Source organism: Onychomys torridus, chromosome 23 (genome assembly GCF_903995425.1).
Source record: "Onychomys torridus chromosome 23, mOncTor1.1, whole genome shotgun sequence".
NCBI lineage: Eukaryota > Metazoa > Chordata > Mammalia > Rodentia > Cricetidae > Onychomys > Onychomys torridus.
This window is the reverse complement of record NC_050465.1, coordinates 45,151,940-45,172,325: the sequence shown is the minus strand read 5'-3', so window position 1 is coordinate 45,172,325 and position 20,386 is coordinate 45,151,940. Positions and strand designations below refer to the sequence as shown.

At 40.4% G+C, this 20,386-nt stretch overlaps 1 protein-coding gene across 2 annotated transcripts in view; it reads right to left on the bottom strand.

Annotated features, from left to right (window-relative positions):
* Nbeal1 (neurobeachin like 1) overlaps window positions 1-20,386 on the bottom strand; it is a 139,230-nt gene that overhangs the window by 45,076 nt on the left and 73,768 nt on the right. For both annotated transcript variants that reach the window (XM_036173296.1, XM_036173297.1), the window contains 8 exons: window positions 20,294-20,382; window positions 13,986-14,525; window positions 13,046-13,221; window positions 9,377-9,530; window positions 8,816-8,944; window positions 5,321-5,626; window positions 4,836-4,985; window positions 1,594-1,751 (listed from right to left, as the gene is read on the bottom strand). In XM_036173296.1, the coding sequence (XP_036029189.1) occupies window positions 1,594-1,751; window positions 4,836-4,985; window positions 5,321-5,626; window positions 8,816-8,944; window positions 9,377-9,530; window positions 13,046-13,221; window positions 13,986-14,525; window positions 20,294-20,382 (1,702 nt within the window). The remainder of the gene's footprint in view (window positions 1-1,593; window positions 1,752-4,835; window positions 4,986-5,320; window positions 5,627-8,815; window positions 8,945-9,376; window positions 9,531-13,045; window positions 13,222-13,985; window positions 14,526-20,293; window positions 20,383-20,386) is intronic.

Genomic DNA, 20,386 nt, shown 5'->3' with positions numbered 1-20,386 from the left:
AATAAGATTTGAACACTAACTTTCAGACTTCTAGCTTGATTACTTTATTCTTTCACTGTTAAATGCAATTTCATGACTCTAATAATATTTAAAAGATTTATTATAAATATAGCTGCAAATGAATGAAAGACCAAAATATCAAAGTTAAGACAGTAAAACTCTTAGAATAAAAAGGTAAATTTTTATGACCTTGGACTTGGGTATGTTTTCCTAAATACACTATCAAAAACAATGCAGAAAAAAAAAAAAACCCAGAGTCATTAAAATTGATGCTTTTGAACAAGGGTCACTATTAAGAAAGTAAAAAAATCATCTACAAAATCACCTAATGATGGTTATTGAGAATACATACATTCTAACACACACACACACCAAAAAGTCAATCAACTCAACCGGATAACTAGGTAAAGGAAACAAGCCAACATGAGCTCACGAAACAGTGCTCAGCATTGTTAGTCATTGGAGGATGGACAGCACAGTTGCAAGGCAGTGCTTTATACACAATGGGAGGGACATCGGAAAGAAGGAGGCTAAACTGGAAAGCATATACTCCTACTTGGAACATAAAATGATGCAGCAGATGTGGAAGCGTCAATTCTTGGATAAGTTAAACATGAAATACTACCCAGCAATTGTACTTGTATTATATACCCAGAAGGATTAAAAGCATGATCTCAAACGAAATTTTTTTTGTATTTCAATAAAACTTTAAGTAACAGTAAGTTGGATTTCACCAATGAGCTATAGACTGTCAATCCTGGTTTATATGAATATGTTCAATGGTTGAATGTAAGTTTTGTGCTGGTATCCTATTAAATAATACAGCATGATTAATGGAGCCATAAAGGAATATTTGCACTGGAAGTTGAGACTAAGTAAGGTTTTAAACAAGTTAGATGATCCACCTGTGAACACTGTGAAGGTGTGATAGTGGAGACTTGGGCTTGGGGAAGTATTGGATAGAAGGATGGTATTGAAAACAAAACTGTTTACAATGTGGTCCACTTGCCTAAGAGAAATAAGAGCCATTCAGACATATTTATTCTGTTCTAAGAACAATGTAATGCATTGCTAGAACCTTGGAAATGCCACTTCTATTCTAGGAGATGTCTCCCTGCTCTCTTTGTTAGTTTTTATTCAAACCAACATTTTGACACAACTGTCCACAGCAGCACTGGTAATAGTAGCTCAAAGGTAGCAAACAACTAAATGTTTATCCTTTTATTAGCTAGTTGAAAACAATAAACAAAAAGTTTAGTTTACTGCTTTCTAAAAACACGGGTTATAAAATATACACACCAAAACAGAAGTGTGGGTATTAAGTTATAAAATGTTGGAGTACATAACATCATCAACTCTAGCTTAATGAGGCAGGAGTATTCTTATGACTACTAGAGTCTAATATGTGTATTATCAAGGTAAAAAGAAAACTAACCACATGATAAATAACACATGTACAAACCTCTAATCATCCCACACTAATTCATGAAAAGACAATAAAGTTTGAAGTATTCTTTAAAGAACTGGAATAAAGAGATGGCTTAAGATTTAAGATTTATTGCCACAGTTCTAAAAGACAAACTATGCATCTACCTTTCAGCCCAAGGCCCCCTTTCACATGTCAGATAGAGACGAATTGCCTTCCAGCGTCTAAACGTGGCCAACTGTTGACTGCTAAGTTGTTTGATCATATTATTGTACCTCAAGTTCTCTTGACGTGCTTTTCGATTAAATGGTTCCACAAAATACTCCTGAAATAAATAGCAAAAGGAACATTGAGTAATATATTTACAAATTTTTAATATGACCAATAAAAATGGTGTATGAGAAAGAGATAACAACATAATTTTATTTCATTACAGTATTTCTCTTTGATGAGGATGGCAGAATTTCAGTTACATTCTACTTAGATTTTCTGACTCATAAACACACACATACACACACACACACACACAAATGGCTGATAACATAGGTCAGTGAGTAAAAGATATCTACTGCTGAGCCTAACAAGCTGAGTTTGTTCCCAAGCACCCCAAATGTGGTGGTCCATGACTGTAACCCCAACACCAAGGAGGTGGAGTCAGGAAGATCAGAAGTTTAAGGTTATTAGCTGTATTATCAAGTTTGAGGTCATTCTAAGACCAATAAGACTGTCTCAAAAAAAAAAAAGACTGAAATCTAAAATACCTGCTATAACTCAAGAAAAACAAGCTGTCAATAAATTGTAATTGTAGCTGTTACCGGCCATGTAGGAACACAGAGATCTGCCTGGCTCTGCCTCCCGAGTGCTGGAATTCAAGGCATGCACCGCCCCCGCCCAGCATAGGAAAGAAATCAATGACCTGAATATAACTAAAACAGACCACTACTGAGAAAACCAAGGCAGTCACAGAACTCTCACATGAACAGAACTTCCTCATGACATGTGTGGTAGTGGGTTGATGCAGGAAGGAGAGTTGGCCTGGTCTAGCTGCCTTGAGAGGCATGTGTCACAGGTTTTTCAGGTTGGAGTGCCCCCCATGGCTCCTGGGGCACAATGTGCCTTCCAGTTCCAGAGATACTGATGCACTTCCTCAGGCAATTAGGCACTGGGCCACTTTGTGTTTCTCTGTATGTCCCCTTAGAACCCAAGGAAGCATGGAAAGTTGCCAGGACAAACGGTCTTAGACATTAATCCTGTGGACCCTGTATGGCTTGCAAACATCACTGTATCCTGACAACTACAATTGTATTGATCCTGGCAATTGCCGTTATATTCTGTTTCTGATGAAGGTATAAGAAGTCTGATTGCTATCAGTAGATTGTCACAGCCTGATTGCCTTGGCCTGGTAAATAGGTACAGGTGCTTACAGGCTGGGGATGTGGTGCAGCAGGTAGCATGTCTGCCTAGCAGTCCCTGGGTTCAATCAACAAAGGTCCTAACAGTGGCAAGCCCATCTGAAAAGTGAAAACAGGAGGGTTCTAAGTTCAGGGCCATCTTTGCAGACACAGAAAATTAGCTCAAGGCCAGTAGGGCAGCACGAGACTCTGCTTCAAGAGAAGGACATGCAAGTAAGAAGGCAGGCTGGTTTGCTAGCCGAGCCACTCAGCTTTGCACTTTCTCTTTGTAAAGGAATCCACATTTCACTTTATTAGTAGACAAAGGACTATGCAGCCTATCTCTACAATTTAAAATCAGTTTTAAAACCTTGTCCACCAGAAACGGATGGATCTGGGTAGCGGTGTTTCCAGGTCCCAAGAGCAACTCCTACCTGTGGGGTTGCTGGCAACACGCCTCTTGCATGTCTGCTGCGGGCCACGTCGCACTTCTCTGTCAGCTGACTCCAAGTTTACTGATTTTGCTAACATCTTGGAGAGGTCAATTTTAGTTTAATTCCCTTTTCTCTCTTCTTCTGCTTTATTTATTTGTAATTAGAGGTCTGGAGAGATGGCTGGGGATGGGGGGGAAGAGTGCTTCTGCTCTGAAGAAGAACCAGGTTCAGTCCCAGCACCAACACAGTGGCTAACACCTACCTGTAACTGTCTCCAGGGATTCAATAGTCTCTTCTGACCTCTCAAGTGTCCTGCACATACATACATAGGCAGACGTGTGTGTATTCAGGTACGTACGTACGTACACACATATGTGTTCTCACACACACACACACACACACACACACACACACACACACACACACAAATAACTTTACATCCAAAATGTTTAATTGAAATTAATTTGTGTGAGTGAAGGGGTGCATCAAGACACCCTAGTGTTGTTCAAATTCTAAAAGGTCTTGTGATTTAAAAAAAAAACAAAACCAGAGCCAGAAATTGGGGTAAATGATGAAAGATCAGAAAGACAAAGAAACAAACCACGGCTTACCTTTAGGACTCAGCCTGAAAAGACTCAGCCAAAAGACCTCTAGCTGAATGAGCTTCCGAATGAGCTTCCTCAGCCTAAAAGGCTTCTAGTTCCTGTCTCCGCACACCTTATACAACTTTCTCTGCACGGCCATTAACAGCTGTGTGTGTTTCCCAGGTACTGGGATTAAAGGTGTACGCCACTACTGCCACAGTTCCTCTCCTAGACTGAGTCAATCTCAGGTAGTCCAGGGTGGCTTTGAACTCACAGAGATCCACACAAATCTCTGCCTCCAGAGTGCTAGGATTAAAGGTGTGTGCCACCACTGCCTGGCCTCTATATTTAATCTAGTGGCTTGCTCTGTTCTCTGATCTTCAGGCAAAGTTTATTAGGGTACAAATACATCACCACACCCTAGCAGTATCTACTAACACATTTTTAACTTAATAAGATGTTTTATACAATCATAATGTCACTATTAAATGGATAATGATCAACCATTTTTATCACAGTTATGAAATATTTTTAGACCATGTTTGTTTCCAAATTTCTGATGGAATTACTTTCATACCTGTAGCCAACAGGAAAACTCAATCTAGAAAATGTAGCATGAATCCTAATTGGCCTTAATAAAAACCTGGAGCCAGATATTGGGGTAAATGATGAAAGGTCAGAGAGACAAAGGAACAAGCCACAGCCACTTCTCACCTCACCAACTCCTCAGGCGAAAGGACTGAGCTCCTGTCTCCTCCCACCTTCTCCACCCAGCCATGTCACTTCCTGTCTTAATTTCCCTAGTGTTCGTATTAAAGGCATGTGTGCCTCCCAAGTACTGGGAGCAAAGGCATGAGACTCCCCAGTGCTGGAATTAAAGGTGTGTGCCACCACTCTATGGCTAATTAGTGGCTGGCTTTGCCCTCTGATCTTCAGGCAAGCTTTATTTGGTAGATCATACACAAAATATCACCACAAGAAAACACTGAATAGTTTTTACCTGAAATCTCAGCTTACTTTCTCCTCCCTCTCGGTCTCTTTTATGCATATTCACCATTAAGGCTTCGTAGCAATTCTTCCAGTAAAGTGCCATGTTCTCATGACCATCATAGAATGTATGTGTTTCATACTGCTTCATGTAAGGTATAATCTTAGATTTTAAAAAAGAAAGAACATACAGAATTTACACACTCCTCTATAAAAATAATAAATCAGCAGAAAAATTTTGCTCAAGAAAGGTAAAACCATGAGACTGAAGAGATTATTCAACAGTCCAAAGAATGTTTGCTGAGAGAAATCATGGGACTAGAGTTCGGGTCCCAACACTCCTACACACTCCAGACACACCACAACCCTAGATCCAAGGGACTGCACACCCTCTTCTCCTCTGTGTGTGCAGCACACACCTGTACATACACACATCATACAACCATGCACACACACACATAATTAAGTAAATCGTTAAAAAGGATTTTTAAAACTTACATATTTTTCGATGTAAACCTGCCATTCTTTTGAATTGCAGTATTCTTGAAAATCTTCAAAAAATGAAGCACTTCCTTCAGTAAAAGGCAAAGAAGGCAGGTGCAAGTTCATGAAAAGCAGCTCATAAATTTTAGAAACCAGAGTACGGAAAAGAGGAATCAGAAATGAATAGGTTTCTGTCTGTTCCTTGATTGATCGACTTAGAATATGTTCTAGTTTCCCTAAAATATAGCATGCTTCATCTTGATTTTCAATCACTTTGGTCTGAAGAAGAGCATTTAGCTTTGCTGATGCCATTGCACAAACCTGGAAGAAAACAGGTTAAATAAATGGGAACCAAAAAAAGCATTAAAGCAAACATTTAATTCTGGCAAAAGATCTGCCTCACTCTAACAGTTCAGAAGTTTTATATAGTAACTGTCAATTAACTATGGACTTACTTTATTTCCAAGCTAATAAGTATGTTATTGTTTCATAGACACTGGCATAAAACATGAAACTATTTGGAGAGAGACAAAGACCTACAAAAATTTTAATAATCACACCATCACCATTTGGACTGATTCCTCAACTCCAATTCTAAGTGAAATAAAAAACCAGAAGACTGCTGGGCGGTGGTGGCGCATGCCTTTAATCCCAGCACTCGGGAGGCAGAGCCAGGATTTCTGTGAGTTTGAGGCCAGCCTGGGCTACCAAGTGAGTTCCAGGAAAGGCGCAAAGCTACACAGAGAAACCTTGTCTCGAAAAATAAAAACAAATAAAAAACAAACAAACCAACAAAAAACCAGAAGACATCTGCTCACAGACTGGTTCCTCAGAGAGGAACCCCCAGTCTAGGAGACCTAAGTGCCTTATATATTCAGCTGATCTTTGCCTTAGAGAAAGGGATTAGCTTTATTACAACAGGCAGTCAATAAACTGCCTTTTGCTCTAGAAAGAAGACTTCTATCTTCCACAGTTGTTCACTATACAAAAATCTCAAAAGAGTGGATATCCAGGTGTGGTGGCATACATCTTTAATCCCAGCATTTGGGAGGCTCAGGTAGGCAGATCTCTATGAGTTTCAGGACAGCCTGGTCTACATGAATCCCAAGATAGCCAGGGCTATGTAGAGACCACATCTCAAAACAAAACAAAACAAAAACACTCCAGGACAACCTGAATAAATAGAGAGATCCTGTCTCCAACAAACAAAAAACATAACAACGGAAGAATAGAACAAGAGCAGTTAGTCACAGGATTAAACAGAAACACAACAGACTTGTGGAGAACTATCTATCAACAACAACTACAGGAAGCAGCACTATATTCCTGGGGGAAAATGAAGCTGAAAACAGGCCCAACTGCCACTTGCAGGCAAGAGTGGTGTGATGAGAACAGCAATAAGTAGACCAACTGAACCTTGCCTTAAACTCATTTAATAAAGCAATTCTCAATTATTTGAGAGAGAGAGAACAAATCTCAATGAAGTCTGTTTTGGAGTTTTATTACATGGAATCATAACTATTTGAACACACATAGATATATGAAGAGTCTGGATCCTTAGCAAGAAATTTAATTAAACTTAAACTTCCTAGGGCAAATATATATTAATATATATTAATACATATGAAGAGCACAAGGGGCTGGAGGGATGGCTCAGTGGTTGGGAGCACTGGCTGCTCTTCAGAGGACCCGGGTTCGGTCCCCAGCACTCACATGGCAGCTCACAACTGTCTGTAACTCAAGTTCCAGGGGACCCTCACACAGACATAAACACAGACAAAACACCAATGCACATTAAAAAAAAAAAAAAAAAAGAGGGCAAGCCCAAGCAAAAGAGAACTCTCCGTTACTGTTCACTCAATCTCTGGCACTGGAAAGGAAAGAGCTAATGAGAAAGGGTTTGAGGATGGGAAGAAATGAGAATACAATCATCAGATTAGAGCTTTTTTGCAACAGGCTGGCCTTCTGTTAAAATTTTTACCTCTCTATACTCTTAGTGACATTACATCTAGTTTAGGAACAGCACTAGAATTCTGTCTCATCCTAATCCTCTGTATCAAATAATAAAATTGAATATTAAAAGAATATAATGTTGGGGTGATGGCTCAGTAAATACAATGTTTGCCAGGCAAGTATGATGACCTGAGTTTGCATCCACAGGGTCCACATAAAAGCTGAACATGTTAGTGCTAGACTGTAATTCTACCACTCCTAGACAAAAAAGTTAGCATGGTGTACAAAGCAGTAAACAACAGGAAAGGTCTTGCTCCAAATAAAGGTACACGCTGAGGACCAACACCCAAGGTCCTCTGACCTCCGTAGGCATGCTAGGCCACAAATGTGCATTCTCATTCTCTCTCTCTCTCTCTCTCTCTCTCTCTCTCTCTCTCTCTCTCTCTCTCACACACACACACACACACACACATACACACACACACACACACACTCACAAACAAACAGAAGTAAATAGATATCAAATATTTGTCATGATTAAAAGTACCCAATGAGAAGCTGGGCGGTGGTGGCACACGCCTTTAATCCTAGCACTCAGGAGGCAGAGGCAGGCGGATCTCTGCCTGGTCTACATAGTGAGTTCCAGGACAGGCACCAAAACAACTCGGAGAAACCCCCTTCCCTCCCACCAAAAGAAAAAAAAAAAAGGCCAGACCAAATATCAGAGAAATTTTCTAACCTTTTACATTTTAATTTACAATAGGAATAATACTCTTTATAAATATATTTTATCTTTAGTTCTAAAATCTAGCAAAAGCTATTAACATGTACATGATTGGTGTTTGATAAGTGAACAAATATATAGTAGAGTGTAAAATTCTGGATCAGTAAAACAGAAAGAGTTCAAAAGGGAAATTATCATAAATCATTTCCCCTTAAAATACAATTCCTAAATTTCACATACACAAATATCCCTGCAAGCTATTTAGCAGCCAGCAACCCTCACTGAGTAGAGATGGTAAACCCTGTGAGTAAACCCTGTAGAGGAAGCATTAACATCAGAGGCCAAGGTCTGAGAATAACAAAAAGCTGCTTCTTACTCTTCTTTCTGATCTTATAAAATTGAAATTTCAAGTGAGCTAATAGTTTTTGGAACTCAAAAGATACTGAAAAGAGGGTCTGACAGGTAAAGGTGTGTGCCACAAAGCCTTGTGACCTGAGGTGGATCCCAAAACACACATCGTGGATTGAGAGAACTGACTCCCACAAGTGGTCTCCAACCTCCACGGAATGTGTGTGCACAATATGATAAACAATACTGAAAGGCATTCTGACCTCCTCTACACCGGTAACTACGGTATGTGAGAAGACAGACAAACACAGTATGATAGACAATACTGAAAGGCATTCTGACCTCCTCTACACCGGTAACTACAGTATGTGAGAAGACAGACAAACAGTATGATAGACAATACTGAAAGGCATTCTGACCTCCTCTACACTGGTAACTATGGTATGTGAGAAGACAGAAAATAGCATGAAAAAGGCATGACAAACCTGCAAACTGCCTCTTCCAACGAATTCTAGAAGCAACTGGATCTGTATCTGGGAGAGTTTTACCCATCCTGGATTCTCAGAATACCAAACGGACAGGTAGTCAAGAAGCTGCATGGCATCTTCTAAAAGCTATCACAAATGGAAAATGAGAAATAAGAACATCCACTTTTAAAATGTACTGATTTTTTCCTCAACACTGATACAATCATAAACACTGCAGAAGTAGTTTAATGTGTAGTTGGCAAAAACAAAGAACCAATGTAAGAACTAACAAAATCTATGTTTACTACATTTGATTAAACATCAATGCTCCAAAGGGAAGAGGTGCAAAATTTCTTTCTTTAAATAATTCTGAACTACTCAAAATATTTATCTATTTATATTTTGTTTTGTTTGCAACAGCATATCACACAGTAGCTCAGGTTAACCTAGAATTGTTTATGTAGTCTATACCGGACTCGAATTGTGACAATCCTTCTGCCTCTTCCTCCTAACTGTCAGTCACAGGCTTTAGCCACCACACTGGGCCCTGGGATGCAATTTCAAAAGGTCATTACTAACCTTCTCAGTCCACATGTTTGAATTAACCAGTCCTTCTGACTGCAGAAAGTCCTGTATGATCAGCATGAGTCGGAAGGCATTTTCAGCAGTTACAGGACTACTTTTGGCATCTCTGTTTTCTGTGACTGCCCATTCTAACATCTTCTGTAGCAAGCTAAGTGTAAAATAAAGTCCTCTTAAAACCATTATAAGCTTAGGAAGAAAAGCTGAAAAACTAGTTACTTATTAGCAGCATTGTAACTCCAAAGATAGTCTCCCACCAGCAGGTTGTCACTAAGATTGTAGATGGAGGACTTCTGGGTAAAATGGCAAGCTGCTTCTGTGTGATGTAACATGAAAGAAGTAGTTAGAATAAGAGAAGAAACAGACGCTGTTCCAAAGTAAGAAATGGAAGAAGAAAATTACAAATCAACAGAGGTAGTGAAAGGACACTTGGGAAATGTGGAGGAAGAGACAGGGCGCAAACACCAGGCTCCGAGACCTCTGCAAGGGGAGAAGCAGAAGTTGCCTGCAAAGTTAAGCCAGCAAGAGATGGACAGTCCTACCCTGAAGACAAGCCCACAGGCTCCACAATCCTCAAGAGAACTGCAAGCTTTGGTGAGACAGTAATCGCTAGTGGATGAGTCAGCAGGGAAGAGAAAAGCCTCCCTGCTACTCTGTATGACTTAGAGGGCAGTGAGCAGAGAGCATCTTGAGAATCTACTGTCAAAAACTGAGCTACGACCAGGAATGGCGGTATACACCTTTAATCCCAGCATTGGGGAGGCAGAGGCAAGAGGATCTCTGTGAGCTCCCAGGCAGCCAGCACTACACAGAAAGGCCCTTTCGAGGCAGGGGTGAGAAAAGGAAAACAAAAATAAAAAATTAACAATAAAATCCTGAGCTCCGACGAGGGCCTGAGAACAAGGAACAACTACAGATTACAAAGCTTCAATATAGCCTGCAAGGTAAGAACTCAAGTCAGGAACCTGGAACAGCAACCATGGAGGAACTCTGCTCACTGGCTTGCTCTTTGTTGCCTACCCAGGCTGCCTTCTTATATTACCAAGACCATTTACCCAGGGACGGTACTGCCTACAGGGAATTGAGCCTTCCCACATCAGTCATTAATCAAGAAAATGTCCCACAAGCTTTCTTACAGGACAATCTTACAGAGGAAGCCCCAAATTACCCTGATACAAAACCAGATACAGACACAATGTGGTGGTTTGAATGGGAATGGCCCCTACAGGCTCCATGTTTGAATACTTGGTTCCAGTTAGTTAAACTGTTTAGGAAGGATTAGGAGGTATGGCCTTGTTGGAGACTGTGTATTACCAGACACAGGCTCCTAGTTAGCTCTCTCTATCTCCGACTTGGAGATCAAGATGTAAGCTCTCAGCAACTGCTCCATTGCCACACCTGCTGTCAAGCTCCCCACCATGATGGTCACACAGACTGAGTCACAAATTGAACACTTTCTTTTATAAGTTGCTTTGGTCATGGTGTTTTGTCACGGCAATAGAAAAGTAACCAAGACACATGATAACATGAAAAAAAAAATTTCTATAATGAATACAATACAGAGACACTCAGTAAAAATTTTGCAAACCAACTTCAAGAATACATTGACAAGGTCATACACCACGATTAAGTTGTTTTCATTCTAGGATGCAAGGATGGTTCAACAAACACTAATCAGTAAGTATAATAAAGTACATTAGCAGACATAAGAGGTCACATTATCATTTCATTAGATGTAGAAAAGTCTCTCAACAAAGTTCAACACTCCTTCATGGTAAAAGCCCTAAAAACTAAGAAGAGCCAGAATATCTGTAACTTAAAGACTACAAGATAGACCAAATGCTAACATTAAACTAAATGGCAGGGGTAGGGAGGAATGAAAGCATTTCTTCTAAAATCAAGGACCTATTCTCTGATGTAATTCAATATAATGCTATAAATCTTTCCTGGAACAAAGCAAAGGAAATAAATAAAAAGGATGCAGCAACTAGGAAAGAAGGAGGTCAAATAATCTACCTATTTGAAAGGAATAGATATATAACCCTACACTCTACCAGTAGACCTCTAAAACTGCTAAATTCTTTTTAACAAAGTAACAATGTAAGAAATCACCATTACAAGTAACTAATTTATAGAGAAAGAAATTAGGGCTGCATAGGATGTGAGAGAATCTCATCTCATTCAGAATAGCTTAAAACAACAGACCTATGAGCAACCCTGACAACCTATGAGCAACCCTGACAACCTATGAGCAACCCTGACAACCTACAAGCAACCCTGACAATCTACAAGCAACTCTGACAACCTACAAGCAACCCTCACAAAGGAGTGAATGACTCTACAACAGGAACCTTACACTAATACAACACAACACTCAAAAAATGGAAACACCCCCCACTCATGAATTAAAAGAACACTGTGACAATGGCTGTATTACCTATAGATTCAATGTCATCCCCATCAAAATAATCTCATGACCACCTTCATATAGCTAAAAAAAAAATCGCTAAAATTCATATAAAAGAACAAAAGACCTCAAACAGCCAAAGCACAAGAAACAACCTGGCAAGTATCACACCAGATCTCACATATATTACAGAGTGATAGACTCAAATATCGTGTCACAGAGCACAAAAACAGATTTATATAACAATGGAATAAAGGATTAGGAAATAAAGGTACTCAGCTAGAGTCACATTATCTTTGGCAAAACAAGACATATTTAAACATATAAACATATTAAAATATATAAAACTATTTATCAAATAGTGCTGGGGAAACTGATTTTGGCATGTTGAAGAATGAAATGATATAGATCTAAATCTCTCATGTTGTATAAAAATCAATTCAAAATGTGTCAAAGACCTTAATTTAAGATCTGATAGTTTGAAAATCCAAAAAAATATACACGAGAGAGGTAGGAACTTCCTATAGAGACTCCAAAAGCACAAGAAATAATGCCAAGAATTAAAGAGCTTCTGCAAAGCAAAAGGAAAAATAATCACAGTGAAGAGAAAGCCTGCGTAATAAAAAAAAAAAAATCCTTGCCAACTAGACATCAGACAGGATTATTATCTCAAATATATGAAGAAATACAATAACCCCCTCCCCTAAAAAACTATCCAATCAAAAGAATGATTTAATGAACTGATAGCTCTCAAAAGAATACAATCAGTAAATACTGAAAAAGTGTTCAACATCCTTAAACATCAGGAAAACACAAAGTAAAGCTGCTTTTGGATTCCATCTCACCCCAGAGTCAGGACGGCTATCAAGAGAGCAAATGACAAGAAACAGTGGTGAGGGTCAGGGGAAGAGGACCCTTCCTACACTGCTGCTGAGAACATAAACTTCTACTGAAAATATGGAAACCAATATGGAGGTTTCTCAGAAAACGAAAAATAAAGCAATCCTATGACCCATATGTACCACTCTTGAAATCACTTAACTTCAACTCTATCTAAATCTTCTGACAGTGGAGTTTCTTTTTGACATCTTTCTACATTATACTAGAATGGCAAGACCTAGGAAGAAAAAAGATTAAGGAGTTTCTTTCCCCTCTCTACCGCTACTACATACTGAATTAAGGGTTCTGTATTCAATTTTAGACTCCCACTCAGTTTGTGGGGGAGGGACTCAAAAAATAATCACGAACTGAATACTTACGTTAGTTTCACTTCATCTGATGGTCGAAGTAGCTCACTGGATATTCCTGGTTTGGCTAATGCTGAAAACACTTGTCCTCGTTCAATCCAAGTGTCTTCATCAGACTTTTCTAGTCCTCTACACATGACATAATTCAAAATATCTGTAAGCAACTCAAGAAGCTCCTCTTCACATCCCTATAAAAAACATTAATACTAAATTATTAGAGTTAGGAAATGTTAAAAAGCAAAACACAGAGCCATCTACATATACTTATCATTTATACAAGATACTTTTAACATTTTAAGACTTTTTTTTATTATTTTTAATTATGTGTAGGTATACGTGTGCATGTGGAAATGGAAGTCAGGTCTTCTGGAAGAGCAGCAAGTGTTCTGAACTGCTGAACTACCTCTCCTGTCCCTTTTTAACATGTCTTTACTGACTGAAGACACAAGATGTGTTAAGATGCAGCCTTTGTTCTAAAGACAGTGATGGTGAGTTGGAGAGATGGCTCAGTGGTTAAGAGCACTTACTGCTCTTGCAAAGGACCCAGGTTCAATTCCCAGCACCCAAAATAGTGGCTCACAACCATTCATAACTTGAGTTCCAAGATATCCAATGCTCGTTTCTGACCTCCAAGGTCACCAGACACATATATGGTACATATACATACATGCAAGTAAAACATTCATACACACAAAGTAAGATAATCTAAAATGTGTGAGCCAGTATGCTCAATCCCTATCACCACACATATACATACAAATACACACACAACAAAACAAAACAAAAACAGCAAGTTATTTCCAAGTGACTAGTGACAATCACCCTTCTAAATTTTAGATAATGAGACTTAGACTATGAACAGAAAGTATTAGTAACAGCTCACACACTGCAAAGGACCAGAAGCATGTAACGAGAGTATTAAAGCTTATTTTGGAACGATAAGCAAACTTACCTCTTGGCGTTCAAGGAAAGAGAAGTCATCACTGAAGTCCACTTCCTCTGAGATGCTTCTTTCTTTGTCAGACCGCACGGAGAATGACTTAGCAGACTCTACTGGGGAAGGGGTGCTGGGTGAGCTGTCCAGCACCTGACTTCCACTCTCACTCAGTTCGCATGAGTCCATCCCACTGAGATCTAAACTCAGATGGGATGTGTTACTATGCCAGAATTCTTCCTGATTCTCTGACTTGAAAGATAATTCTCCCTCAGAGCTATCTTCTTGAAATAACGGTGTGTTTGAGCTCAGGGACTGACCATCTTCTAAACTCCAATGATCTGAAGATACATCAGCCAGTGCCATTTTTTCATCATCGAGCTTTTCAGTTGACATATTTTTATTTTCTTTCACTGAAACAGACTTTCCATGTTTATGAAGAAAATTCACATTTTCAAAGTTTGCTTTTAAGAAAAGTCTAACAAAGGTGTCTTGCCAACCCACTTGTTGTGATACCTGGTATGCTGCATCTGGCTGAGACTGCAAAATCTGTAATATCTGCCAGGAGAACAAAAGCAAAAATTACAAGAAAGAATAAAAAATTCTTCAAAAGGCATACAATAACAATACTTTTTTATGAAAAGCTCTCTTTTCAATTATTTTAGCAGCAAAGTAACTTAATGAGAAACAATAAATAAAAGGACACACTTTGAAACTGTGTTCTGTGTGTGGTGTATGTGAATGTGCGTGTGCAGATGCACACACACGGAGGCCAGAGAAAGCCATTGAGTGTTTTGCTCCACCACTCTCCACCTCACTACCTTGAAGTGGGGTCTCTCGCTGAACCTGGAGCTAGAGTAATGACCAGCAACTCGCAGCTACCTTTTGTCTCTAGCTCCTAAAATGCTGGGGCTGCAGGCACACATGACCACACACAGATTTTTACATTGGTAGTGGGGATTTGAATTCAGGTCTTCATGCCTGTGCAAGTACTCTTATCCAATGATCTATCTGTCAGCCCAAAATTCGGTTCTTACTAGACTATAAATATTTAAAGCTATGTGATACTGTGGTTCTATTTAGTCTGATATTACTCTTGCACAGAGTAAAGACATACTAAAATATGTGCTAAAGAACACAAAAACTAAAATGATTCTCCCAAAACCATGCTAGATGTTACTAATTTATTGAAATAAAAGTATTAAAAAATGACAATATATATAAAATTTAATAAAGTCATCATTATCCCAATCAACTAAGTTTTCATGAGCCTATTTCATTGGTTAAGCAAGGTTTATTGAGTAACTGACATGTGCCAAGAGCAAGCTTGTAGAGCAGAGCTAGGGCACACAAGACACCTTTACAGAACCCGAGCACTCTAAGGATAATGTTTTCTACTTCATTTTTTTTCTCCAGTCAAGTTAATGACTGTTTTTGCAAGAATATTTGTTTAGTAAGTCTATACTAACCAAAAATTGTATCACTTTAATTAATTAAATCACTTTAATTCCAAAAAATTAATTCCAGTAAGATGTATGTTGTTATTTAGCTTAAGTAAGTTAAAATATAAATGGTCACATAGCAATATGTAAGATTTCTTTCTAAATGAGTTCCTTCTTTGAAATAAAAGTAAGTTCTCAGAAACAGTCAGAAATTTGGTTAAGTTCTTTAAGACATTTTAATCGCAAAACATGTAAGTTTCTATATATTTGAATCTCTCATTGCATCTTTTCTAACAAAATCCAACTCTGACAAGTTTTACAGCAGATGAGTAACGCCAGCAAGGAATGCAATGAAGACACTGATGAGTGACAGCGGCATGAAGACTTCTGTTCGTCAGTGTTCTGTCACGGTCCTTCACATTCTTCCAGTGAGGCAAAACCCCAATTTACTTCCTTCTAGATCAGCCTATGCTTCGGAAAGATTTTTTTCAGTCTTATAACAATCAAGTTTTCATGAATATGACTATTTTATAGGTTTTGCACATGGAGAAAAGCCAACTTACAGTGAATGAGAGCTATTTCTATCTAATTGCATACAGAAAGGAATCAGTTTATATGATCTGTTTCAAATCATTAGGATTCAGTGTCAAGGCAAAGTTAATGTAGAACAATGTGAAAATGTAAACTAGTACAGTTAACTTCAAGGATTATATGAAAGAGGTCAAAATGTGAAATGTCAATGAACACACTTTGATGCAGCAACTACATGATGCAAAATATTTCACGCAAAATATCCTAGAGATGTGTTACCACAAATAGGTAAAGACACACATAAGAAGATGTGAATAAAAACATGGAAATAAAGAAGCTTAAATGTCGGGCTGGAGAGATGGCTCAGAGGTTAAGAGCACTGACTGTCCTCCCAGAGGTCCTGAGTTCAATTCCCAGCAACCACATGGTGGCTCACAACCATCTGTAATAAGATCTGGCACCCTCTTCTGTGCACATAATAAACAAATAAATCTTTAAAAAAAAAAAAAAAAGCTTAAATGTCTGTCAATAAGAAAGCATATAATACTCTATAGAATAAATACAGAATGAAAGCTATGCAGCCAGGTGCAGGGAGATGGCTTAATGCATAGTGTGGTCAAGGGTTACCAGTATAGGAGAGAAAATGTCTTAATCAAAATAAAGCACAGGCCTAACACCAACTCTTCCAAAGGTTAAATGTAAATTAAAAACAAATTGTAGGAACTTTTATAAACAAATGATAGGAAATTATTTCCACAGGGTTGAAGACACAGAAACTTCTAAGGGTATATCCAACGTGAGGTCCATGAGCGGCACACTAGGGAGATCAGCTAAGAAGGAAGCCCAGTTCATTTTCAGATAACAACATCATGTCATCCTGTCAAAAAGTCAGACATAAGGGGCTAGCAAGATGGCTTGGTTGGAAAAAGGCACTTGATGCCAAGCCTGAAGACTTGCGTTTGATTCCTGGGACCCACACAGTAGAAAAGGAGAACCAACTCCCCTAGTTGTCATCTAATCTCCCTCTTCTCACTGGAGCATGGACATACTCACACTTGGAGGTGCACAGACACACACTGAGGAAACAAATAAACAATGTAGCAAAAATTTGAAAACAAATTTAGAAAGTCAAAGCCTTTGAAAAATGGTATGTCCATTAGAAACGGCCAAGACCAGACACAGATGCAGTGGTGCACGCCTGCAATACCAGCACTAGAGACACTGAAGACACAGATGCAGTGGTGCACGCCTGCAATACCAGCACTAGAGACACTGAAGACACAGATGCAGTGGTGCACGCCTGCAATTCCAGCCACTAGAGACACTGAAGACACAGATGCAGTGGTGCACGCCTGCAATACCAGCACTAGAGACACTGAAGACACAGATGCAGTGGTGCATGCCTGCAATACCAGCCACTAGAGACACTGAAGACACAGATGCAGTGGTGCACGCCTGCAATACCAGCCACTAGAGACACTGAAGACACAGATGCAGTGGTGCATGCCTGCAATACCAGCACTAGAGACACTGAAGACACAGATGCAGTGGTGCACGCCTGCAATACCAGCACTAGAGACACTGAAGACACAGATGCAGTGGTGCATGCCTGCAATTCCAGCCACTAGAGAAGCTGAAGACAGATGCAGTGGTGCATGCCTGCAATACAAGCCACTAGAGACACTGAAGACACAGATGCTGTGGTGCACGCCTGCAATACCAGCCACTAGAGACGCTGAAGACACTGAAGACACAGATGCAGTGGTGCACGCCTGCAATACCAGCACTAGAGACGCTGAAGACACAGATGCAGTGGTGCATGCCTGCAATACCAGCACTAGAGAAGCTGAAGACACAGATGCAGTGGTGCACGCCTGCAATTCCAGCACTAGAGACGCTGAAGACACAGATGCAGTGGTGCACGCCTGCAATACCAGCACTAGAGACACTGAAGACACAGATGCAGTGGTGCACGCCTGCAATACCAGCACTAGAGACACTGAAGACACCGATGCAGTGGTGCATGCCTGCAATACCAGCCACTAGAGACACTGAAGACACAGATGCAGTGGTGCATGCCTGCAATACCAGCCACTAGAGACACTGAAGACACAGATGCAGTGGTGCACGCCTGCAATTCCAGCACTAGAGACACTGAAGACACAGATGCAGTGGTGCACGCCTGCAATTCCAGCACTAGAGACACTGAAGACACAGATGCAGTGGTGCACGCCTGCAATTCCAGCACTAGAGACACTGAAGACACAGATGCAGTGGTGCACGCCTGCAATTCCAGCACTAGAGACACTGAAGACACAGATGCAGTGGTGCACGCCTGCAATTCCAGCACTAGAGAAGCTGAAGACACAGATGCAGTGGTGCACGCCTGCAATTCCAGCTCTAGAGACACTGAAGACACAGATGCAGTGGTGCACGCCTGCAATTCCAGCACTAGAGAAGCTGAAGACACAGATGCAGTGGTGCACGCCTGCAATTCCAGCCACTAGAGACGCTGAAGACACAGATGCAGTGGTGCACGCCTGCAATTCCAGCACTAGAGACACTGAAGACACAGATGCAGTGGTGCACGCCTGCAATTCCAGCACTAGAGACACTGAAGACACAGATGCAGTGGTGCACGCCTGCAATTCCAGCACTAGAGACACTGAAGACACAGATGCAGTGGTGCACGCCTGCAATTCCAGCACTAGAGACACTGAAGACACAGATGCAGTGGTGCACGCCTGCAATTCCAGCACTAGAGACACTGAAGACACAGATGCAGTGGTGCACGCCTGCAATTCCAGCACTAGAGACACTGAAGACACAGATGCAGTGGTGCACGCCTGCAATTCCAGCACTAGAGAAGCTGAAGACACAGATGCAGTGGTGCACGCCTGCAATACCAGCCACTAGAGAAGCTGAAGACACAGATGCAGTGGTGCACGCCTGCAATTCCAGCACTAGAGACACTGAAGACACAGATGCAGTGGTGCACGCCTGCAATTCCAGCACTAGAGACACTGAAGACACAGATGCAGTGGTGCACGCCTGCAATTCCAGCACTAGAGACACTGAAGACACAGATGCAGTGGTGCACGCCTGCAATTCCAGCACTAGAGACACTGAAGACACAGATGCAGTGGTGCACGCCTGCAATACCAGCCACTAGAGAAGCTGAAGACACAGATGCAGTGGTGCACGCCTGCAATTCCAGCACTAGAGACACTGAAGACACAGATGCAGTGGTGCACGCCTGCAATTCCAGCACTAGAGACACTGAAGACACAGATGCAGTGGTGCACGCCTGCAATTCCAGCACTAGAGAAGCTGAAGACACAGATGCAGTGGTGCACGCCTGCAATTCCAGCACTAGAGACACTGAAGACACAGATGCAGTGGTGCACGCCTGCAATTCCAGCACTAGAGACGCTGAAGACACAGATGCAGTGGTGCACGCCTGCAATTCCAGCACTAGAGACACTGAAGACACAGATGCAGTGGTGCACGCCTGCAATACCAGCCACTAGAGACGCTGAAGACACAGATGCAGTGGTGCACGCCTGCAATACCAGCACTAGAGAAGCTGAAGATGAAGTTCACAACTTCAAGGTGAGTCTGAAAAACTTAGCAAGACTGTGTCTCTACAGTAAAAAACTTTAATGAAAGGAATTTGGGGTCCAGTGTTCACTACACAGAAAGGGAGGAGAATAGGGAAGAATATCAGGAGAGGGAAAGGGGAATGGGAAGGAGGAGGAGGAAGGATATAAGCACTGAGGGTTCTGGTAGAGGACGGTATTTTCTGGTAATAAATTTTAGACTGTGGAAAGGGAATAGTTACAGAAGAATAAGTAAACCTAACTCTTGACATACTGGAGCCAGGCAGTGGTGTCCCATGCCTTTAATCCCAGCAGAGGCAGAGACAGGAGAATCTCTGTGAGTTCAAGGTCAACCTGGTTGGTCTACAGAGCGAGATCCAGAACAGCCAGGACTACACAGAGAAACCCTGTCTCAAAAAACAAAACAAAACAAAACAAAACAAAACAAAACATGACATACTGATTTCTTATAATGACATGAAGTTAATTCTTTTCTAAAATGAACAATTTATTATATATTTATGTATGTGTGTATTTATAATTTAAGACGCTCTTGTTGTATTATACAGGTTGGCTTCTAGCATATGACCCCTTTGCCTGGGCCTCCCCCATGGTGTCCAGTTTAAACTGCTTATAAAATAATTTCTGTTATGAAACAAGCAAACATAAACTTGGATCTGCTGCAAGCCACTCAATGAAAACCATATCATAGTACGACGGTCTTATTTTAAAACACATCTTGAAAGTTACTAACCTTTCTACAGAGGACCACTCTGACATTTACATGTGTTCTGTGAGAGATATATACTACAGATAACAGATCTTTGAAATTAATAACAGGATCTAT